The sequence below is a fragment of the Chiloscyllium plagiosum genome, chromosome 35 (assembly GCF_004010195.1).
Source record: "Chiloscyllium plagiosum isolate BGI_BamShark_2017 chromosome 35, ASM401019v2, whole genome shotgun sequence".
Classification (NCBI taxonomy): domain Eukaryota; kingdom Metazoa; phylum Chordata; class Chondrichthyes; order Orectolobiformes; family Hemiscylliidae; genus Chiloscyllium; species Chiloscyllium plagiosum.
The window spans coordinates 35,766,643-35,792,514 of NC_057744.1; the positions used below are offsets into that span (position 1 = coordinate 35,766,643).

At 39.5% G+C, this 25,872-nt stretch overlaps 1 protein-coding gene across 7 annotated transcripts in view; it reads right to left on the bottom strand.

Moving 5' to 3' along the window:
• Positions 1–25,872, bottom strand: part of fli1 (Fli-1 proto-oncogene, ETS transcription factor) — a 79,214-nt gene that overhangs the window by 38,068 nt on the left and 15,274 nt on the right. For all 7 annotated transcript variants that reach the window (XM_043676924.1, XM_043676917.1, XM_043676921.1 and 4 more), the window contains one exon: positions 14,477–14,545. In XM_043676924.1, coding sequence (XP_043532859.1) covers positions 14,477–14,545 — 69 coding nt within the window. The remainder of the gene's footprint in view (positions 1–14,476; positions 14,546–25,872) is intronic.

Here is a 25,872-nt window from a genome sequence, read left to right on the forward strand (position 1 = left end):
GCAGGTTGATAGGATAATGAAGATGGCATTTGGTATGCCTCCCTTTATGAGTCAGAGTATTGAGTACAGGAGTTGGGAGGTCATATTGCGGCTGTACAGAACTTTGGTTAGGCCACTTTTGGAATATTGTGTGCAATTCTGGTCTCCTTCCCATCTGAAGGATGTTGTAAAACATGAAAGGTTTCAGAAAAGATTTACAATGATATTGCTAGGGTTGGAGGATTTGAGCTACAGGGAGAGGCTGAATAGGTTAGGGCTGTTTTCCCTGGAAAATCAGAGGTTGAGGGGTGACCTTATAAAGGTTTATAAAATTTTGAGGGGCATGGATAGATTAAATAGAGAAAGTCATTTCCCTAAGGTGAGGGAGTCTAGAACTAGAAGGCATAGGTTTAAGGTGAGAGGGGAAAGATATAAAAGGGACCTAAGGGGCAACTTTTTCACACAGAGGGTTGTGCATGTATGGATTGAGCTGCCAGAGGAAGTAGTAGAGGCTGGTACAATTGCAGCATTTAAAAGGCATCTGGATGGCTATATGAGTAGGAAGGGTTTAGCAGGAAATGGGCCAAGTGCTGGCAAATGGGACTAGATTAGGTTAGGATATCTATCAGTATGGACAAGTTGGACCGAAGGGTCTGTTTTCATGCTGTACACCTCTGTGAGTCTATGACTCCATGACTTCTTCTACTCTTTGGAAATACTTCAGAATTGGAACTTCTCCTCAACTGTCTACTTTAGGGAGAAGAACACCAACCCAGAATGAAAGTACAGTCAAAATAAAACTTGAGTTGTAATATAGTGGTTATACTGCAGTTCCAATCTAAAGTGTATGAGGAGTGGATTAGTGTGTATCATTCATGACTTTTACTGGTTTTTGTTCCTTCTGGAAGCTGCTGTAGTCTGCCTGTTAAACTAAGGTTTGCATCCAACTAAGGGTGTGAATCCAGTCAATCTATTTCATGCTTTTTGGAAAGCTTTAGCATTTTTCCAAAGGAGCAGTTCTCCAAGTTAGAATGTGAGATGCAGACCATTCAGCCCATTGAGTCCACACCAACTCTTCGAAGAGTATCCCACCCAGTCCCACTCCCCTTACCCTATCACTGTAACTCTGTATTTCCCATGACTAATCCACCTAGACTACATGTCCATGGACACTATGGGCAACTTAGCAGAGCCAATTGACCTAACCAGCACACCTTTGGACTGTGGGAGGAAACCAGAGCACTAGGAGGAAACCCATGCAGACACAGGGAGAACATGCAAGCTCCACTCAAACAGTTGCCCAGGACAAGAATCAAACCCAGGTCCCTGGCAAGGCAGCCTTGCTAACCACTGAGCCACTGTGCTGCCCAATCTTTTGAGAACAATCATAGAATCCCTACAGCATGGAATATAAACAATGTGTTTTATAAAGTAGATTTAAACACTGCATCAGTTGGATTTGAAACATTGACTTAGAAAGATTTGGAACATGAGCGCATAAGAAACAGAAGCAGAGACAGGCCATTTAGCCAACTGTGTGAGACTGTCATTCAGGAAGAACCCTCAATGACACCTTCTAGCATTCTCCCCATATCCTTAAATTCCCTTTGTACAATCTCTGCCTTACACCCAACATGTGAGAATCCATAGCTCTCAGTGGGAGAGAATTCAAAGCTTCACAAACGTTTGAGGAAAGAAGTGCATCCTCATATCAGCCCCAAATAGTCAAAACGTATTCTCAAAATTGATGCCCAGCTCTGGACACCTGAGTCCAGGGAAACATCTTCCCGACACCTACCCTATCAAGGCCCTTATATAAATGCATATGTTTCATCGAGATCACTTTTCAAACTTGTATATTCTCAGGAATATAAGCCTAGTCTATTTAATCTTGCTTCATTGTACATTTTCCTCAGGCCAGAAATCAGTCCTGTGAACATTCATATCACACTCTCTTGGTTCAGCATATCTGCTCTTTGGTAAGGAGTCAATCTGTATGCAATACTGCCTTGCTGTTGAACTTAAACATTTGATTCTGAAGCCAAAGATCCTTTTATTTTAACATATTCTGGTGTCTTCAAAGATTTAGCTGTGCCACCCCTTGGCCTTCTGCTCCCCATCCCTTTAAGATTATAACATTTGTGAGATTGCATTGCAGTAATTGAGAGTGCAATGTAATATAAGTGAGGCTGTTGAGTAATAAATTAGGCTGTTTTGCAATAAGATTGAATGTTCTTCAGTAAATTTGGCTGTTCTGTAATAAATTAGACTGCACTGTAGGAAGATAGACTGTGTTGTAACAGGATTCTATTCTGTAATAAGTAGGACTGTTCTGTAAAAAGGTTTGTTTTGTAATAATGAAATAGTACGCAATAATGAAACTCTTCTGCAACTAATGAGACATTTCCATCATATTGGAGACAGTGCTGCAGTAAGTGAAATTGTCACGTATGAGTAAACAGTCAGGAGGAAGGAAAGCAACTGCAGAGATGAGGAAATAGTTGTTACCTTGAGGTTACAGATGTAGTAAGGTTGATAAAGCAAAAAAAAATATATTCACTGCTTGCTGTCAGGGTGAAGGAAAACATTGAATTTGGAGCAAGAGTATTCTGGGGAGCATTCTGCAGTGTGTAGGGGAGGAAGAAGCTTACAATATTATTGGAGATATAATGTTAATTCCAGCCATTAACAAAAAGATTGACATTTGTAGCAAGTATGTGAGTGAACTGTGACACTGGTCAAAACTCCGAAAGCTTGATCAGTTTATAAAAAAGACAACTTGAAAGAAAAATGAGTATCAGTTAAAACATGACTAGATGGCAAGGAACCAGAATTCAAGACAACAAGTGATTGGGGACCAGAGAAGGAAATTATCTTAAATTCAGATTGTAGGCACATACAATTTGTTTTTTTTTTGCATAAAGTTGAATATCAGAGCTTAAGAGCAAGGTAAGAGTAACCTTCAAAAAAAATTACATGGTATAATCTTGTATAATTGCAGTAATAGCGAGGAAGTTAGAAAAGAGTGAGAGGACAGGAGGGAACAGAAATACAGGAGCAACTCAAGAAAATGCCAGGAGGCACTTTTGTGAAAGTCTGAAAGACACTGTTGTGTTAGAATTAACCGGTCATGAGCAGAATTTGCCTACACTGGAGTAAATGTGGATATGAGTAAGCATGAGCATTTGAGGAAAGTGTGATAGGCAGTCTGGTAGGGGAAAATGTGATCGCACACACTGTTAAATGTATATACAGGGTTTATGATCTTAATTTCTCCATGAAGCACTAAGTAGATGTGTTTTCTTAAAACTTCTTCATTCACCCTTCATCATTTATTTAAATTGGCTTCAGTTTATGTCAACCAAATGCATAGACGAGTTACATCAACCTATTCATCAGTCTGTTTCTACATGGTGTTAAGTTGCTATTTGTATTAATAGTGAATCAAGGCAACACTTTTAGGTCTGAGAAGTTTTCTGAGGCATGCAGCAATGCATATTACTGCCTGAGCGCTTCTATCATTTTAAATTTTAATTGGGAAACTGAATTCGTTGCTGGAAAAGTGCAGCAGGTCAGGCAACATCAAAGGAACAGGAGAATCGACGTTTCGGGCATATGCTGCCTGACCTGCTGCGCTTTTCCAGCAACACATTTTTAAGCTCTGATCTCCAGCATCTACAGTCCTCACTTCCTCCAAACTGAATTCCTTATTTGGAAAAAGCAATTCCAAAATGTGAAAACCTGTGTTCCAAATGAAGAAATGGAATTTTCATTCTGGAGCATTTTGGTTTCATTCTGGGAACATGAAACCTTGGCAGTGAGGATTCACCCTACATTTCAATGTCAAACTGTCACTTCTTCAGGCAGAGTCATGAGAGTGCCTTACTTACTGTCTAGCTGCACATTTCCAAACAGCTGCTGAGAGACAGCCTGGGAACAGACATTTTGTACTGTATTTCCCTTTCCAATGACGTTGTTGAGTTGTGCTCCTATGACCTCATGAACAAAGCGTGAAATTTCATACAGAAGACACTCACTGTTGGCAAGTCCCACTTGTGATCTCATCGCAGGAAATTCTCTGTCTCTTGACACTGAAGCATAAAATCAGACTCTACAGAAGGTGAACAGATCACCACCTCAATTAAGTTATCAACCGAGACATTATGACTGGCAACATTAGTGGATGAGAGCTTAACTTATTCATAAATCTGGCTCTCTAAAAATAAAGACATAATATGGTTCAAAATATTGAAATTTTGTTATGCTCTTGAGGAATGAATTTCAATGGTAAGGCCGTATTTTGGTAGTTCCCAACTGCCCTTGAGCAGTTAGCTTCTTGAAACCCTGTGGTCTGTGTGGTGTAAATAAACCCACAATGCTGTTAAGCAGTTCCAGGATATTGGCCAAGTGATAGCCAATAAATAGCAATATTGTTCCATGAAAGATTACTGGAGGAGGATTTGAAAGTGGCACTATTCTCATGTATCTGCTGCCTTATTCCTTCCAGTTGGTACAAATTATGGATTTAGAAGACAGTCTGAACTGCAACAACTTACCATTGATGAGTGAATGTAACTCAACCTCAGAACTTTGTTCTGATCCATTGGTTATAAGTTCAATGAGCTCTGACTACAGCATGTGGCTCCATTGTTCAATACGGGTGTAGTCCCATGTTGTACCTTCATCATTGAGAACTGAGGAAGAGTCACTCAACCCAAAATGTTAACTCTGAATTCTCTCCACAGATGCTGCGAGACCTGCTGAGCTTTTCCAGCAATTTCTATTTTCGTTTCTGATTTACACCATCCACAGCTCTTTTTTTTTATGTTATAGACTGTAGTTGAATACAATTCTGCTGCAGCCAACAGTGCCCACTGAATGACTAGTTGTGATCTGCCAGATCTATTATAACCATGATTCATTTTGCACATTGGTAGTGCCTCAGTGTGAAGACAGTATTTTGTTCACACTGCACAGTGATCACTCCTACCAACAGTGTCATGGAAAGTAAGGATACTTAGGTCAAATAGCTTTTCCTTCCAGTTTATTCGGTCACTACTTGCTCCACATCCAGTCTGGCAGCTCTATCCTTCACCATTTGGCCAGTTCAGTCAAGCTGGTGCAACTGAATGGCTCTCACTAATGGACATGGAAGGCCACCACCCAGAGTACATTTTGTGTCCATGCTTCTTCCAAGTTATGTTCAATATGAAGGATTCATCAACCAGTAGAATTCAGGCAGTAATAATCAACAGGAGGTTGCCTTTCTTATGTTTCCCCTTTGTCTCTATTATCTGTGTCGATAAATAGTTGGATGGATAGATATGTAGGGAAATAGGTAGCAGGCAGATAGAGACTGACATTGTTGTTTTACAATCTCATTACATCCCAAACTAATTTATGGTCTTTTTCATACTTTAGTTATGCATGTTGTAATCAAAGAAAATAGTAGCCAATTTACATATTGCCACAAGCCCCACACAAAAACCGTGCTAAAGGACACGTAATCTGCCTTAATGGGTTTTTTTCTGGCCAGGACATTGAGGAGAAGCCCCTGCTCTTTTGTGCATTAATTTTATGGAATTTTTGTATCCACCTGAGAGAGAAGACAGGTCGCCAATCTAACATTTCCTCTGAAAGATGGCATCTCTCACAAGGTAGCATCCCCTCAGCTGCATGATGTACCTACAACCTGTGGCATGGAAACAAATGTGTTACTGCTGAGCCATTGATGACATATTCAGGAGATGACTGGAGTACCACAAGTGCAACGATACTTGAACCATGCACATGACAACTCTCTTACATCAACAACATGGAATACTGGGTTTTTAAGGTTGTACATTTTAGTGAGGCCTGTCATCCAATCAATCTTAAGTTGGTACAGTCTCTGACATTATGAGAAAATTGTTCTGCAGCTGAGACTGAAATTTAACATATATATTGAGCAAACGTTTATTATTATTATGGTTATTGAACCTAAAGTTCATTCAGTGACAGTTCCCCCATCTATAACTTACAGTATTATGGAAAATGTTATGGGCCTATAAGTCTGAATCTCCTTAAAGTCACTCCCATATTTTCAGAACTGTGACTTAGCTTTTTTTCTACATAAAAGTGAGATTCCTTCTCACATCCCAGTGAAGGTACTGCAGCACAGTGAAAAGGTCCAGTCTATATAGTTGATGAATATTTTTGTGGGCTTTACTAATCGCCAATGTGCAGCACGGTGGCTCAGTGGTTAGCATTACTGCTTCACAGTGCCAAGGACCTGTGTTCAATTGCTGTCTGAGGTGACTGTGTGGAGTTTGCACATTCTCCCCATGGCTGTGTGGGTTTCCACTGGTTGGTCTGGTTTCCTCCCACAATCCAAAGATGTGCAGGTCAGGTGAATTGGTCATGCTAAATTGCCCAAATTTTTAGGTGCATTATTTGGAGGTAAATATAGGATAGGGGAATAGGTCTGGGTGGGTTACTCTTCAGAGGGTTGGTGTAGACTTGTTGGGCCAAAGGGCTTTTTTCCATACTGTAGGGAATCTAACCAAATCAAGATTATGTGAGCTTGTAAATTCATTTCCAGCAATAATGTACAGTACTTCAGCTTAACACAGGATAGACTCCATTTTATGTTATTTTTGTTGCTGGTTATTGTAAAATACAGAAGCATGGGAACATAGAAAATATAGGCCATTCTGCCTTTGAACACTCTCCACTATTAAATATGGCTATGGCTGATGCTCTATTTCATTGCCATGTTCTGGCTGCTTCTTAACACCGATATTGTCTGGAAATCTATTTCTTTGTTAAATATATTCAGTGACCTTGCCTGTACAACTTTCTGTGGTAGAAAATTCCATAGATGGACAACATCTGATTGGTGATGTTTCTCTTCATCTCAGTACGAAATGGCTTTCCACTGCATCCTGAATCAATGATCCCCTCACCCCCAATCACTAGCCAGGGGAAACACAATCTCTGTCCAGCCCTAGTTATGCCATTTAATGTGATTCCCTCTCATTCTTCTATACTCCAATCAATACAGACCCAAGTTTATAAGCTTCTAACTTATCTGTGAAAAAGTACAATACCCATGATTTGAGTTCTGCCCTTTATTGCTTACTTGCTCAGGAGGTATGGGAAACAGCAGATCCATTACTTCTTTCCTGTTACACTGGGAAAATGGTTCTGGGCCTGCTCTTTCAATGTGCTGGGTGGTCATGCTGCCAACACACTGCTGTTTACTCAGCAATTACTTGTCATAACTGTTCTGAAATTCAAGAAATTATTTTTGTGCATGAATGGCTCACCAGGAGATATACCAAGAGTTAAATGCTTGCAGTGGAACATTTTCTTTATGCTTTCCTGGAATATGAGTGCACTAGAAACGGTGACAGATGCTATTTGGAAGGGAGTTCCAGGACATAGCCCCAATGACAGTGAAGGAACGGCGATATAATTCCCGGTCAGGATGATGTGTGACTTTGAAGGACTGGTACTTCTATGTATCTGTTGTCTTTGTCTTCCTAGGTCTAGGTGTTGTGGCTTTGGAACGTACTATCAAAAGAGTGTTGCCAAGTGTCTGGAATCACGTGTGCACCAAATCAGACAAGGTGGGAGCATTGGCCCATTTCTGAACTGGTTGGGGTTTCTGGAACTGTAAAAAAAAAGCAACTTCTGTTGTTTAGTTTCTACTTCAGGCCCATAATTTACCAACTTTATTGATATCACAACTTGCCATGGCTGCATTTGAACCCACACTGGGTGTTAGAGTTCAGTACCAAAGACAATAAGCTAGTAATGCCTTTTCCATTTCGCTGTGGAGTGCTTTCGAGAAAAAGGAAAGGCTCAACATTTTTGTCTAAGGGTTTAATACCTCTAAGACGCACAATATCCTTCCTAGACATAGGCATCCAGTACTGTTGAACTCTTTACTACAACTCACAGGACAGCATCAGACGAGAGTTTTGCAATAACATATGTCATCCGTATTGGTCTACGGCCTATGCTGCCAGTTCTAACCTTGTGTAGCCGAGATAAGCTGAAGACTTTTTTAAGGCTTTCTAAAATTCTGTTTTGTTTCCAAAACTTTGTGTTTGGGTCAACAGGTGACCTGTTTATAATCAGTGCTTCCTGCTAACCACAGGCTGGAAAACAGCTGTCAATGTCATTGACTCAAGGTCCTCTGCTTGTAGGAAGCACATCATTAACACAAATGCACGTCTTGTCAGGTTAAGGTAGGTTAAGAGATCGGGTAAAGATCTGGCAAATGAACTACAATGTATGCAATTGTGAAATTATCTATTTTGGCAGAAAAAAATAAAAAGAGAACTAAAGTTCTATTAAGTTGGTAAGACATGACCTTCCCTGCACAAAGCCATGCTGCCTATCACTGATAAACCCATTTTCTTCCAAATGTAAATAGATCTTATTCCTCACTATCTCCTCCATAAGCTTCCCTACCACTGGCGTCAGGCCCACTGATCTATAATTACCTGGATTATTCCTGCTACCATTCTTAAACAAGGGGACAACATTAGCAATTCACCAGCCCGTGGGACTTCACCCGTGTTCAAGGATGCTACAAAGATATCTGTTAAGGTCCCAGCTATTTCTTCTCTTGTTTCCCTCAGTAACCTGAGATAGATCCTATCCGGACCTGGAGACGAGTTCACATTAATGCCTTTTTGAATATCCAATACTTCCTCCCTCCTTATGCTGACCTGACCTCGAATAATCAAATATCTATCCCTAACCTCAACATCTGTCATGTCCCTCTCCTTGGTGAATACCGATGCAATGTACTCATTAAGAATCTCACCTGTTTTTTCTGATTTCCAGCATAACTTCCCTCCTTTGCCCTTGAGTGGGCCAACTTTTTCTCTAGTTACCCTTTTGCTCCTTATTTACGAATAAAAGGCTTTGGGATTTTCCTTAACCCTGTTTGCTAAAGATATTTCATGACCCCTGTTCGCCCTCTTAATTCCTCATTTCTGTTTGGTCCTACTTTCCCGATTTTCTTCCAAAGTTTTGTCCATTTTCACTCACCAAGACCTTACATATGCTTCCTTTCTCCTCTTAGCTGGTCACACAATTTCACCTGTCATCCATGGTTCCCTTATCTTGCCATTTCTATCCCTCATTTTCACAGCAACATGTCGGTCCTGCACACGAATTAACCTCTCTTCAAAAGCCTCCCATATAACAAATGTGGATTTATCCTCAAACAGCTGCTCCCAATCTACATTCCCCAGCTCCTGCCGAATTTTGCTATTGTTGGTCTTCCCCTAATTTAGCACAATTCCTTTAGGATCACTCTCGTCATTGTCTAAAACCTATGGAATTGTGATCCCTATTTCAAAAATAATTCCCAACTGAAACTTCAACCACCTGGCTGGGCTCATTCTCCAACATCATTCCAATATGGCCCCTTCCCGAGTTGGTCTATTAACTGCTCAATAAAACCCTCCTGGAGCTCCTTCATGTCCTAGTGCATGAATCATGGAAGGTTAGTTTTCAGGTCCAACCAGTAATCAGGAAAGCTTATCGAATGTTATAATTTAGTGAGAGGGAAATTGAATGCAAAAATAGGGAAGTTATGTTTCCGTTATACAGGACATTGGTAAAACTGCATCTGGAGAATCGTTTACAGTAACGGTCCATACTTATGCATTTGAAGCAGTTCAGAGATAGTTTTATAGACTAATACTTGGAATGTGCAGGGTTGGCTTATGAGGAAAGAGTAATTATGATAAACCTGTATCCTCTAAAGATTAGAAGAATCAAATGTGACTTAATTGAAACAATTAAGATCCTGTTGGGATTTGATCATGTGGATATCGAAAGGATGTCTCCTCTTGTGGGAGAATCTAGAATTAGGGGTCATACTTTGCAAATAAGGGGTTTCATCTTTAAACAGAGATGAGAATACATTTTCTTTTCTCTCAGATGGTTGTGACCCTTAAAAATTCCCTTTCTCAAAAGACAGCATATGCAAAACCTTTAAATATTTTTAAGGCTGAAATAGATAGATTTTTGATTACCAAAGGGATGAAATATTGACAACTGTCTGCAGAATTGAGGTTAAATTCAGATCAGCCACAATCTTATTGAAAGGCAGGGGATGCGCGAAGGGCTGAAAGGTCTCCTTTGTTCCTCTGTTCGTAAGTTGGCAGAGATCAGACCTAAATTGTGCTTGGGATCAAATATCCTAACTTTGAATGATATTGCATGTTCCTCAACTGTAATTATATCAAAATATTGGAACTTCCTTCTGATCAGCACTGTGGGCATTCCTCCCTTTCCTACTCCTGCAATCCCTATTCCCACTCCCCCAACTGCAATAACCTTTCCATGCACTGCAAGACATTAGCTCAGCATCATCTTCTCAAGACTAATTAGGGATGAGCATAAAATGTTGGTGTTACTCATCCTGCCCATTTCCTATGAATGTATTAAAAAATATTAAAGGCCAATGAGCCAATGGCTCACTATCCTGTCTCAATGCCTCATATTTCACCTCTCTGTGATTCAGCACCCATATATCCATGGCATAGGGTCACATTCTTTTGTTAATTATTCTCCTGTTTGTTCATTTGTTCATCTGATAGTCAGTATCCTACCTCTCTGTCACTCACTGGTCTATCTCTCTGTCACTCAATGTCCTGTCTATATGACTCAGTGGCCAACTTCTCTGTGCAGTCGTACAGTGTTGCTCCTGTACTATGTTTTATAATGCAGTGGGTGCTGATTTCGCACTGGGTAACTGGACTACTATGTGCCACCTCTTTGTTATAGAGAATAGATTAAATCACTAAGGTGCTAAGGTGGGTGGTGCCAAACAAGGGAATAAGAAGATTCTTCCAAAACTGAGTTGGGAAGGGGAATGTTGGGGAACATTAAATCTGGGGAATTAAGATCTGGGTTGTCCCATCTTATTAATTGATTAGTTGATGGGAACAACTTTAGCAACAGATTTTAAAAGTTAAAACATTATCAATGGTAGGAGGAAGAGTATGATAGCTACATGAATAAGAAATGTAATATTTGGAGGAATGTGGGCCAAGAGCAATAAGGTGAGACTTGTTTAGTTTGGGATAATGGTCGGCATGGACTAGTTGGTCTGTTTCCATGCTATATGACTCTATGCCTCATTGACTCTTTCATAGAGCCAATAAGAACAAGATTGGCTGCAAAGTCTTCTTCTGTGCTGCATCAATTCATGATTCACATGAGAAAAATGACCAGTTGACACGAGATACCAAGATCTAAACACACCCATGGAACCAAACCCAAACATTAGTCAGTACATTCTGCAAGAAGAGGGGTGTGGTCCATTCCAGATGCTGAATATGAGCTTTGCTTTCTGGTGGTCATGGGCCAGTGACAATATACCTCATTCAAATGCATTGGAACATTGTCACGAGTTGCAGACTGACCTCAGCCCTCTCATAGACATACTGATCAGGGGATAAAGTTCCAACTGACACAGTATGTGTGGAATGATATGCAAGGAAGAAGTTCTAGTTGGTTCCTTCAATGCTACAATCAAAAATCCTGAACATCAGATCTACAGTATTGCCATAACTAAACATTGCTAACACTGACTGGACATACTTCTAGAGATTTCATCACACAATCTGCCTGTCATTGGCATCCCACCCAGTCAAACAGGTTTTAACTCTCATTTCTATAACTAATAGACAAAAATGTTCCACTAAAATGCAAGAAAATATTCTATTTTTAATGCCCGTATTACTTTCCTCAGTAGTTTGTAAGAAATTAATCCTCAAGACTCCAGGACAAATGTGGAGGTTTAACAACTTTACTGTAACAGCAGAGGAGAAATAATAATCACATGAGCAAATTACTCACTATATGAGGATCCTAACTACTGACTATGTTTAGATGTTTATGATCTGAATCTTAACAATCTCAGAAACATTGACTTAAGAGTTGGGTGGGATATCCTTTGGGACCACATTCCAGTATTTATCTGTTTTGGGAGGGGAACTCTATTTAAAGCTGTTTACTGGTTAGTGTTGAGTAAATCTGAATTTACATCCCCAGTGACTCTTGCTGTTTTTATGCGATACTCAAACCCAAAGCGTGCCACATTCTGATTAAATGTATCATAGAAGCAGGCAACTGAAAGCACAATTATCTAAGCTTTGTTGTTGGCTCCAGCTTCAGTTTTACACCACTGAGATGGGAGAAGTTCAGTAATATACAGTCCTTCAGTATTTTTCAGAGGGAGTCCTGAGATGTTCTAGCATTTTCATAATGTGGGTATTTAAAGGCAGAAGTGACTATTATCTTCAAGACTTTATTGTCAATCAGAGTAGAAGTCCCATTGTCTCTTAATATCCAGTTTTCCTAGCCCAATGATTGTTCTAATGCCTGGATCCTTTAATGCTTTGTGCAGTGAGAATTTGTCACATATGGATCCAGCAAGTCAGGTTACTCTACATGGGGAGAATCACACTCCAATTACTAAGACTGCTTTAGAGCAGGAGTCATTGATTAGTGATCAGAAATGGGAAACCTGAATGAATTAGGAGAAAGTGAGGACTGCAGATGCTGGAGACCAGAGTTGAAAAATGTGGTGCTGGAAAAACACAGCATCCGAGGAGCAGGAGAATCGATGTTTCGGGCATAAGCCCTTCTTAAGGAATGAGGCTGGATGAATTAGCTAGTTTCGCTCAGAGGAGCTTCAGGTATGTTTAAAATGTTGGTTTGCCTTCTGCTGAAGATTTGCAAACTTATCAGAGACCAGCAGATTGACCCAGAGACTAACCTGCTCCATGTGGTTAAGCTACCATGGGATAGTACATTTCCTGATTTAACCATAAAGGGGAGCTCCATCTTTTTATTTCTGTGCTTACTTCCAGGTCTTGTATTCTCAACAATGATGGTTCAGAATTTGCAGTCAAGGTAACAATGAAGCTGCGAAACAGTGAAGTCCTCACTATTGTCTCACTATTGTTTATGTGAAGATGGCACAGCAAATTTTGGTGAAGGCTGATGTGAGGCAACACACAAATATCTGAAACTAAAAGCAAAGTACTGTAGATACTGGAGATCTGAAATAAGAACAAAAAGTGCTGGAGAAAGCAGAAAAATCACGTTGAACTCAGAATACTAACTCTCTTTCTCTCGCCATACTTGATGCCAGACCTGCTGAATTTCTGTGGCACTTTATAATTTTAATTCAGATTACCCAAAAGTTGCTGGAGTGAAGAAAGTATCTTGCTATGAATTCATGAAGCTGCTGCATTTTTACACTATAGATACAAACTATGTTAACTGCAGAAAATTAAGTCTTGACCATTTCAGTCTAAAGACCACTTAAGACATGATCGATAATATTTCAATTCAACTTCTGTAGAATGGAAAATGTGGAGTCTCATTCCTTTTGATTTTTTGTTGGAAGTGTTAAAAATATCATTGTCTTTTTTTCTTTCCATGTTGTCCATATTTTTCTCTACCCTTAAATCCAATCTCTCTTTCATTGTGGAGACGTTTAATTATTTTGAAAGGAAATTGGATACATGCAGGAAAATGGTACTGACTAGACATGAGTGCAATGACATTTTTCAGTATCATAATGACTCCATAGACTTAATTTTACAAAATGTTATCGTTCCACCTCCCCCCAAGGAGGAACTATCTCATAATTCCACAGTAATTTACTACTGGCAGCAGTATCAACTGCTTTAAGGCAGGAGCACTGCTCCCATCTTGGGAGGAGATCTACCCACTTAGAGAGTTGCCAGTCAATTGGATGACTGACAACCTTGTCCCAGCAGCACCAACTTGGAGTAATAGCTGCTCTCGGAAATGCTCGCAGATGGCACCTGGTTCTGCTATGCATCTTCTTTGTTACTGCCGACATGGGGTTTACTAGTATAAAGTGGTGAATGACTAACAAATAAACAATGTTCGATAGAAGAGACACATATTGAAATAATGAGAAGTAGCTTCTTACATGCTAACTAAGGAACATTAAGCTGGTTAACAACATTACACTTGTTCAGAGATATGAATGCTTCCGAAGAACTTTCAGGCCTACTTGTACCACATGGTTGTCAACAGTAAAGACAAAATTAACTGACTTGAACAACTGAAACAACAACTAGAACTGACTAACTATATCCAGAGATAATCATTTATTTCCCAGTGGGTAGAACTATGCAAAGGTTTCAGAGTTAACTCTTGCAGGCTAACTGCTGTGGTGCTTGGTTGAAGATCAAACCTAGTGAATCTATAACTTAATCACAATGAGAAGAAACAAAGGAAGCGGCCATGTGCCTTCAACTCTCTGCTGAAGTTTCCTTTAACTGGTAATTTATTTGGACAAAGCAACATATGGACATTGATGAAACATTGCACATCATCTTTAACATAGTAATACTGCATTCTCCTTAATAACCAGAAGATTGTTTCAGCTGTATTTCCAAATCACAAATAAAAATATTTAAATGAAGCGAATTCAACTAACCTTCTTTGCCTGGGAGACGTGCTGATTGGTCAGTGTGAGATGACGTGGAATAGCTTAATGGAGAGCTACCTATGGAAGATATTGCAACCAGTCAATTAAAGATCTACAACAAACAAACAACAGAATGAATATTGATAACAGTATAATCCTGGGCAGCCCACAACCAAGTAACCACTTCACAGTGTTTGCAAATCAAGAGTATCTTAGCTGATACAACATGAGTAATGGCTGACAGAGATCAAAATTATATCAGTGCTTCAACAGATGACAAAATAAAATCACAAAGCTGTATATCTGACTTTCTTTAAAACCTCAAAAATATTAATTAAAGTAATTTCATCTGATCAACATGCATTAGAAATGTCAAGTCAGAATTACAATGGCAAGAATGTAACATGATATACCTCACCTACGAGACTAAATCTAATGTACCTATGATTTGATGGTTTATGCAAACCAATGTTATCCTAAAAATGATGGTTATAAGATGAAAATAAACAAGCTGTATTAATAGAGCATCCCACACTTACTTCAGATGTCACAAAATGCTTCAGAGCCAAGGAATTACTTATCCAACACACACTTAACAGTCACTTCCATAAATATTTTGCAGAAAAGGAATATCATACAAACAATCTATTATTGGGTGAAGTTAGTCTATTCTCATAAAATTAGTCCATAGCAAATTGATAGCCTGTTTCACACATTATTAAGTTAAGGGGCAGCTTTTTCGCGTGGTGGGGTGGTGCGTGTGTGGAGTGGGCTGCCGGAGGAAGTGGTGGAGGCTGATACAATTGCAACATTTGGAGAGCATTTGGATGGGTGTATGAGTGGGAGGGGTTTGGTGGGATATGGCCTGGGTGCTGGCAGGTGGGACTGGATTGGGTTGGGATGTCTGGTCAGCATGGACAGGTTGGACCGAAGGGTCTGTTTTCATGCTGTACATCTCTATGACTCTATGACTTGACTTAGAACCAAGAGTTATGCCTATTGAGCCACAGCTGCAATCTTGTACTATTTATTTGATTTATAAATCAACGTACAATAAGGAAGACTGTAATAAACATACACAAGAATACACAAAAGAAAGAGAAAGGATGAGGAAGCTGGCAGGGTTAGATGTAGAAAGGCTTTTGTGCAGATAGGTCTGACAGAAGTACCAGTGGGATTTCATGACCAGTGGGACATTGACTGAGGTGGTGTTCTCTCCCGAATTTGCACTTTGGCGCCATGATCCAGGTGTGGGCCATTAATTGAGTACAGTAGTGAGATAACGTCATTCAGGACTAATAACCTATTTGATCATCATTTGATCCATTTGAGGCTTTGAATTCAGTTTAAATTTTGACATCAGAAATAAATAAAAACACACTCAGCTCAACTGGGTGACATGGTGGCTCAGTGGTTAGCATTGCTGCCTCACAGCACCAGGGACCTGGGTTCGACTCCACCCTCAGGCGACTGTCTGTGTAGAGTTTGTACATTCTCCCCATATCTATGGGGGCTTCCTCCCACTATCCAAAGATGTGTAGTTTAGGTGGATTGGCTATGCTAAATTACCATAGTGTTCAGGGATGTGCATGTTAGGTGCATAAGTCATGGGTAAGTGTAGAGTGATAGGGTAGGGGAATGGGTCTAGGTGGGTTACTCTTTGAAAGGTCAGTGTGGACTTGTTGGGCTGAAGGGCTTGTTTCCACACTGTAGGGATTCTAGAACTGATCCATGGCCTGTTTGGTTCAAGTCAATGAAATAAAAAATTGCCTGTCATAGAATGGGCTGAGGATTTGTTTAGATATTATTTTTACAGATTAGATTAGATTACTTACAATGTGGAAACAGGCCCTTCGGCCCAACAAGTCCACACCGCCCCGCCGAAGCGCAACCCACCCATACCCCTACATTTACCCCTTACCTAATACTACGGGCAATTTAGCATGGCCAATTCACCTGACCTGCACATCTTTGGACTGTGGGAGGAAACCGGAGCACCCGGAGGAAACCCATGCAGACACAGGGAGAACTCCACACACAGTCAGATGCCTGAGGCGGGAATTGAACCCGGGTCTCTGGCGCTGTGAGGCAGCAGTGCTAACCACTGTGCCACCGTGTCGCCCACGGTGAGTTTGAACTGATGAGTTCAGAGAGGTTATGACACACATCTTAGAAACTAGTGAGGCTTAACCCTAGGTTTCCATGCTCAAAGGTTTTGTATATTACCACTGCACCAGAAAAACCCTGATTATATGAACTGTGCTGAGGATCTAATATCCAACCAAGTAATTGCCACTGACAAGAATCAATTTCAACCTCTTCCTACCCATTGCTCTTACTGATATGGGATAAGGGTGCCTTGTAAATGGAGCCATTAGAAAAACTCTATGATTTGCTCCATGTAGTGGTATGGAACCTTTTACAGACATGTGAGCAAAGAGGCAGAGTTTCGCATTTAATTTGCAAAGCAACATTTCCAACAATGTAGCACTTTCTTGCATTGATCTGTCAATCTATAAAACCATAAGCCATAAGATAAAGGAGCAGAATTAGGCCATTTGGTCCATCAAGTCTGCTTCAATATTTGATTATAGCTCCTCAACCCCATTCTCCTGCCTTCTCCCCACAACCCTTGATTTTCTCCTCATCTCAGTTCTCAAGGGTCATCACTTCAGTCTGAGGCTGGGCCCCTGGGTCTTAGTGTCTCCTACAAGTGGACACATCTTCTTCACATCCAGTCTATTCAGGCCTCTCAGTGTTCTGTAAGTTTCAATGAGACTGGTCTCACCCTGTTCCCAATCTTTCTGAAGGTCTCAACCACTCTTTCTTTGACAAGCCCTTTGTCCCCAGGATCTTGTAAACCCCCTCTGCACTCTCTCCAATGCCAGCACATCCTTCCTTAGATACCCAAGCAGCTCACAATATTCAAAATATGGTCTGGCCAGTCTTAAACAGCCTCAGCAGTACAGCTCTTTATTATAGCCCTCTTGAAATGAATGCTATCATTGCATTTGGTTTCTTAACTGCCGACTGAACCTGCATGTTAACCTTAAGGGAATCCTGAACCAGGTCTTCCAAGTCATTTTATTCTTCAAATTTCGAAGCCTTTCCCTATTTAGAAAATAGTCTACACATCTATTCTTCCTACCAATGTGAATAACCTCACACTTTCCCATATTGTGTTCTATCTGCCACTTTCTTGCTCACTCTTCTCGCCAGACACTGTAGGTCCTTCTGCAGACTCTCCACTTCCTCAACACTACCTGTCTCTCTACCTATCTTTGCATCATCTGCAAATTGAGCAACAATGCCTTCAGTTCCCTTATCTAGGTCATTACATATAACGTGAATAGTTATGCTTCCAACACCAATTACAGCAGAACTCCATTAGTTACCTGCTGCCATCCTGAAAAAGATCCCTTTATCCGCACTGTCTGCCTTCTGCTGGTCAGCCAATCCTCTATCCATGCCAGTCACTTGTCCCTAACACCATGACTCATCTTATTTAACTGTCTCTTACATGCCCCCCACCCTGTCAAAGGCCTTTTGGAAATCTGTCAGCATAGATTCTGTTCTAGATTATCGCATGAACCTACTAATCCTCCAATTCTGAATTGAGAGGACTACCAAAGAAATGAATGAGTCTAAACATAAGGCTTGTGCAGTGCAGTAGTAGTACCTCTACCTTTGAGCCAGGAGGCCTAGGTTCAAGTCCTACTTGTTCCAGAGTTGGGTCCCAACATCTCTAAACAAGTTGATTAGCAAACAGATTTTTATATAGCTAGAGACTTCTCTTCAATTTCTTTGTATTGTTGTTCAGTCTTCATTCAAATCGCTTTCAGTTCCATGTTGGCTGGACCTGAATGTCCTTGTTGTATCAGTCCAGCAAAAACATCTGACAAATTACCACTCCAAGAAAGAAACCTGTTTACACCAATTTAAACAATCCCTACCTCTCAAATCCCAAACAAGTGTCTTATTTATTTTTTGAACTAAATTGTTTCTTTGTAAATCAGGCTTACTGAGTATTACAGAGTATGATAAAATTAGGATACTTTTTCTTATACGAGTTAAAATGGGAACACAGCCAATATGAGAGTTACCACTGGGTCAATTAATTTGCACTGAGCAGGTTAATATTAAATTATTCACTTTGGTAATAAAATCAGAAGCTGGATTATTATTTGAATCATCATAAATCTGGAAAAGAGGATACCTGGGTGTCCTTAATCACCAGTTAAGCATTCTGGTGAAGTAGGCAATGAAGAAGGCAAATGGTACATGGTCTTCATAGTGAGAGGATTCGAATACTGGAGCAAGGATGTCTTGCTGCAATTGTACAGGGCCTTATTGAGATCATACCTGGACTATTATGTGCAGTTTTGGTCTCCTTATCTGAGAAAGGATATTTTGGCTTTGGAAAGAGTGTAACAAGGTTTACCAGATTGATTTCTGGGATGGCAGGACTGACGTACGAAAAGAGACAGGATCAGTTAAGATTATACTCATTCAAGATGAGAAGGATGAGGCATAATCTCACATAAATATATAACATTCTAGCAGGATTAGACAGGGTAAACACAGGAAGAGGGATCACAATGACTCAGGAAATCAGAACCAGGTTAAGGATAAGGTGTAGATAATTTAGAACTGAGCTGAGGAGAAATTTCTTCACCCTGAGAGTGATGACCCTGTGAATTCTCTACCACAGAACATTGGGACCAAAACATTGAATATTTTCAAGAATGAGTTTGATATAATATTTAGGGCAAAAGGGATCAAAGTGTATTGGGAGAAAAGGCAACCAGGGAACTGAGTTGGATGCTCACCTTTGATGCTAATAATGACAAAACAGGCCCAAAGAGCGACATGATCTACTCCTGCTCTTATTTTGTATGCTTTCAATATTTCTATCTTATTTCATAATAATATTTCATCATAAACACATAGGAATGACAGACACACATACCCACCCAAAATGTTTTAACATGTCCTTCCCCACAATAAAAGAACGTTAAAATAAATGCATCATTTCATAAACAAAGAAAACTATGTTCTCCTGAACTGAAGTTCTGAAAAGATCACAATAACTGTTACTATCACGACACAGAGAACCAAACATCATTTCTGCTATCACCTAACATAGCTGGTCTGCTTGATCCCACCTAATGCAAAATCCAACTGACAAAACTAATCACCAAACATGGTCAACAGACGCATTTGCTCCTCTATCCACTCTTGAATTTATACTGTAGAGAAATGTTGTTTTGTTCATCATCACCTTGCCCTAGTGGACAGCCATAATATATCAAACACTCCTAAGGCTAAAACTGTCAGAAACTCCATGTAAAACTGAGATCCTCACAGTTCCCTGCACATCATTACACCTCCACGATGCATCATTTACAGTTAATTCAGTTGCAGGAGGATTAGAATCTATTACAAAAGTCACGAGATTCAACTCTTCTGTTAGTCTATTACAATCACAATGAAGAGTTATTTATGCAGTGGAGTTATAGTTCTGGCTGGAATGGGCTTTGTTTCATATGATGTCAATGTTTCAGGGTCTTGGGAATCTAACTGACAATACATTCAGTTAAAGTGTAATTCTTTGTTCACACACTACAGTTTTTAAAAATATTTTTCTTATGTAGTTCACTGTGACATCCTAATTTTCAACCTAAATCACACAGCAACCACGGGTAAGAAACCAGACACTGACCAATGCTACTTTGGACTGATTGTCTGGAAGTGAGCTACATGGAGTAAAGGTGAAACATAGGGAGTCTGCTGGGCTGTATCTGGAATACTTACAGAGCATTAAAATCTGTGAATGGAACAATCCAGAGATTAAATGTGCCTCACCCACTGCTTCAGTTCCAAATATGAATACTTGCCTGCTGCAGATGGAAGATTCAGTTTGTCTAGACTCACTTCCCAGTGGATGGTAAAATGGCTTCAAGACATGAAGTCTGAATTCCCTGTTGTGGATTTTCCAATCTAACTCCTACATTTGACCAGAAGGGGGAGTGTGACTCACGTGTTCATAAATCAATACATAAAATCGAAATGTCTGAAAAGAAAATTCTTTCAAGTCCATGGTTCATTTATTTATCAATCTGACCTTCTGTTTATTGATTTGGCTTTGTGTTTTTTTTTCATTAGAATGCACTCGGTTCACAGCATTTTGAAAACATCCTTTGTAAAGTTGCTTCCAAGTGGTCATGCACTAAGTAGAGTGCACTAAGTAGACTATCAGCAGGCTACCAAAAAGGGGGAAAGTTGTTCTGAGCAACTTTGGGTAAGTCTGCCCCTTCCGTAATAAAAGTAAGAACTGTGGATGTTGGCCATCTGAAACAAACAAAAACAGAAAATGCTAGAGAAACTCAACAGGTCTGAAAGCATCTGCGGAGAGAAAACACAGTTAGTATTTTCAGTCCAGAGACCCTTTTTGTTTGTTTCAGCCCCTTCCCTGCCCTGTAGCTCATGAGGTGATGTAGAGACATGTACCATTTAGTTGGCAGAGACCTTGCTAAATTTTAAAAAATACACTTATAAGATATGCCGAATAAAAACCAAAAGAATTGTGGATGCTGTAAATCAGAAACAAAAACAAAAACTGCTGGAAAAGCTCAGCAGGTCTGGCAGCATCTGTGAAGAGAAATCAGAATTAGGGTTTCCGGTCGAGTGACCGTTCCTCTGAACTCAACCCGAAACATTAACTCTGATTTCTCTTCACAGATGCTGCCAGACCTGCTGACATTTTCCAGCAATTTCTCTTTTTTTCTCATAAGGTATGCCTCAGTCCTGATGTAATGCTGGCCCTGAATTCCCTGCCCTCCTGAACATATTAATTTACTTTCCAGTCGATCTAATCTATTATTTTTGCATTAAAAACACACACTTATTGCATTATCTCTGAGAGCATCTCTAACAAAATACTTTATAAATCCCAAGTCTCTTGCTACCTCTGATTTATATTTGTCCCCATTTAGAACACACACTGAATTGGACCATAACCTGCAATGAACCATAAGCAATGTACTAAGAAATTATAAAGGCCATTTTGGCCAAATACTTTAGGCACCAATAAATAAAAATCAGGAAGTGTATCTGCCAGTACTACACTCATCAATTCTATACAACAATAGTTGAAAAGAATCTTTATTTGGTTATTTATCTGCTTGTATCAAAAACAATGATAATGCTTTACTTACAGCTTGGTTTCTCTATGTTACTACTTGAAACTAAGTTTTGCACCTAGCTATCTTCGTACATAATGTGACGACATTGTACACTTTTCACTGTACCCCGGTACTTCTGGAATGAGTGCACATGACAATAACGCTAAATCAAAAAGGAAGAGGTGGCACCTTGGGCTGCAATGAAGGGTTACTCTATTTTCAGTGCAAGACCCTTTTGTGCCATCATTGTAAAAGAATTCAAGCCAGCACCAATCCGAGAGATTCATTAAAAGACTGGTAGATAATTGAAATGCTTACAGACACTTCTTAAAGAACCAGCTCCCAAAACACTTCATTTAATGACATCTGAAAATAGCAATTAGCTGACCAAGAATAAACACGTCATTGCAAAGAATTCAGACGACTGCTTAAAAGGTGTCACATTTTGGTGTTCACTTCTTATTGGATGTTTGAAGAGGACTTTTGAAGCACACCAGGAGACTTTCTAAGAAACTCTGTTCGAAACAACAATTTAAATAGTATCCATTTATAGAGTATCCTTAATGTAATAAAAGATCCTAAGTGTAATTCACTGCCACAGAAGGCTGTAGAGGCCAGGTCATTGAGTAAACTGAAGACTGAGATAGAGAGGTTCTTGATTATCAAGGGCATTCAGGGTTATGGAGAGAAAGCGGGACAATGGCGTTGAGAAACTTATCAGCCATGATTGAACGGCAGCGCAGACTTGATGGGCAGAATGGCCTAATTTCTGCTCCTATGTATTATGATCTTAAGTGTGTCATAACACTCATTCACAGGTGTAGATTTTTTGGCAAATGATTAAAAGCTTGGTTGAAAAGAGAAGTAAAGAGTTTTTGGACTGAATTAAAGGAACACAGCTGTCTTGAAGGCCTGTGAGGCTGGAGGAGATGACCACAACAGAACGTGTTGAAGGCACAAAAGGATTTGGAAACAAAGGAGAGAGTGTTGAGGGATTGGTTAATCTGTGACCACAGAGGTGATAGGTGAATGAGATTTCATGGAAGTAAGAATATAGACAGCAGAATGTGGAGTGATATCAATTTTAGGAAGGATAGAATGTGGAAGGATTGCACTGAGATAGTCATGTTCAGAAGTAATAACAATGGTGGAGGGATTCTGACAAGCTGATAAGGTCGGATTGTAAGGATGTTACAAAGGTGAAAATATGCAGTGTTAGCAATGCTGTGGATATGTGGTCAGAGGCTAATTTATAAATTGAAGGTTTTTAATAGTCTGGTTTAGGCTCAGAAAATTGTCAAGGACAGAAATAAAGTCAGTGACTAAAGAGCAGCTTGTAGCATGGAGAAAAGACAATAGTTTTGATTTTCTTAGTGTTTTACTGAAGGAAATTTATGTTTATCCAGTTCTGGATGGTGGCCAAGCAGTCTGATAATTTCAGAAAAAATAGTAACAAGTGTTGGAAAACCTGTTCAACCAAAGTACAACATTTCATCCATTCCCAACAGGTCCTGGAATAGAAGGTGAACTCATAGCCTTTAATTCAAAGGCATAGTGCTACCCACAGAATGGCAAAACTTCCTAGCAGTACTGCAGAGGGAATTGAAAACCAGGAGAAAATGTTAAAATTTAAGTGTTGCTGGACTGGCAACAGTTATAGGTCAGCAAGAACAATAGTGAAGGGCAAAGTGAACTTGACACCAGTTAAGATACAAGAGGTAGAATTTTGGATAACATACAGTTTATGTAGTATACACAGTGATGATACTAGCCAGAACACTGGAATAGTAAACTCTAAACATAACAAAGGCATGAATGAGAATTTCAGATGAGTTGAGGGAAAGGCAAAGGCGGGCGACACATGAAGATGACGTATGGAGTGTTTGCAATGGAGGAGGTATCAGATTGAAAGTCTAACCCAGGACAAAACATGAAAATACAAACACGAATAATTAAATTTGACCTTTGGTAATATGAAAAATAATTGTAAAATTTGAACCAGAGCTTCAAAATGGTTTAAAATATTCTGAGTTAGTGGTTTGGTTTCCATATCGATTTGTATTTAGAATTTAGTTTGTAACCCTTAATATCCTTTCTACTTTATAGAAAGGCTCTGATCCTGATTCTTCCACTCTTTAAATTGCATAATTTGGAATTGAATCGCTCAAACATTTTAGTCAAGCAACTTGCATGTCTCATCCACACTCCAATGTGTTTCTTTTCAACAATCTCATGTTGCAGCCATGAACAGCAGAGAGTTAAGACCATTGAATAGCTCAAAGTTCAACCACAAAATGGTCAATAGAAGGGGAATGTCAGGCCAAGAGTACATAGGAAGATATAAAATAAGAGTAGGAATTGATCATTTGATCCCTCAAGCCTGCTCCATTATTTAATATCATCATGGTTGGTCTATTTGCTTTACGAATTCCATATTCCAATCTACCTCCAATAACCCCCATTCCCTTGCTTAACAAGAATCTAACTACCTACTCCTCAAAAATATTCAATGACTCCACTTCCACCATCATCTGAGACAGAGAGTTTCAGAATCACACAGCCTTCTGAGAGAAAAGCTTCTTGCCTTTGTCCAAAAGGACAATCCTTAATTTTAAAACTCTTTCTGTACTAACCTAGAAGAAAACAAACATCCTTTCCATATTCACTTTCTTAAGACCATTCAGAATTTTACACACTTCAAACAACTCCCTCCTCATTCTTCTAAACTTCAGGAACAAGCCTAAATATGACAAGCCTGTCCACCTTATCCTCAGAAGACAACCGATTCTTTCCTGGAATCAGTGTGATAAACCTCCTCTGAACCACTGAGTGGACTAAAGTGAATTTTATATGGGGAGGAGAATGGATTCAATAAATGCAAGCTGGTGAGTAGATTTGAGACCAAGTGACAAACTGATGAAAGTGATACCAGATAGAATGAAGTATGGAGGTTCATGGCTGGTGACAGGTCAGAGGCCTAGTTTATAATGGCTGTGTTCATGGAGCCATACCTTAGCTACTTGGAATTGTATAGTAAGATTTTTGGTTAGACAGCATCAGCCTCAAATTGGGAATTAATTGTTTCAATTGAAAAGTGGGATTGAAAAATAGCATTTTAATTTCATGATCTGTCAACTTTCAACATGTTCATTATCTTTTCTATGTTAGTTTGCAGTCTATAAAATGGAATAGTATTGACACATCTTGGTAATCATTTGTTGAAAAATTTATTTTAAGAGAATAAGGTTGCCTTTTTTTTCACTTGCAACGTAATGGAGGCAAAATGGAATGTGATGATGAATAACAAAGTGGGGAAATAATTATTTAAAAAGACAAAAGGTTTTAACACTTAAGGAACAAAATATTCACTGACCAATAACACAACAATCACAATGTACATGCCAGCATGTGAAAAGACCATTCAGACCATCATGCCCTCAGTAGCTCATTGAAACAATGAAATCTACTTTCTTGTTGCCCTCATGACCATGACATTCCTTTATCAATTATATACTTTTCTTCCAAAGATGTGCATGTTAGGTGAATTGGCCATGGAAAAAATGCAGGCTTACAGGGATATGGTAGAGGATGGGTCTGGGTGGGATGCTTATCGGAGAGTCAATGTGGACACAATGAGCTGAATGGCCTGCCTCCACATTGTAGGAATTCCTTTATTCAGTGGCAATTTATAAGGTATTATATACTCTTACAATAAATATTTGTCGCCCAATAATGCCTTGTACTAAAAAATCAATGGGTGTGTGAGTATTGATCTACACTTCATTTAATAATTTGAAATATTTCTAATATGGAAGTATGATTGAACTATACTGTGTGTTAAACTATATGTGGACTTAGAAGGATAAGTACATGAGAGAGTCAAAGCCAAAGGATTTTGGGATATTTTCTGTCAGATTTTGAAAATGGATCTAAAACAGTATGTGAGTCAACAACTACCAGGGAAATTTGGCATGGCTGAAGTGAGGAGGAGTTGTGGAAGAGCTGTAGTGTGCGGGCGGTAATAAGTTTCATTCCAAAATGGATTTGAGGTTGGGAGCTGCCATCAGTTTAGAGGATAAGAATTTACTGAGAGAAGCAGGTCTTTCTGTGGGAGAGAAAGGAGCACCCAATAACCATGTTATATTTATCGCAAGAACATCATGTCCAGGTAAACAAAAACATTTCCTGGTGATGGCAAGGAGGAACTAAGGAAATTCATGA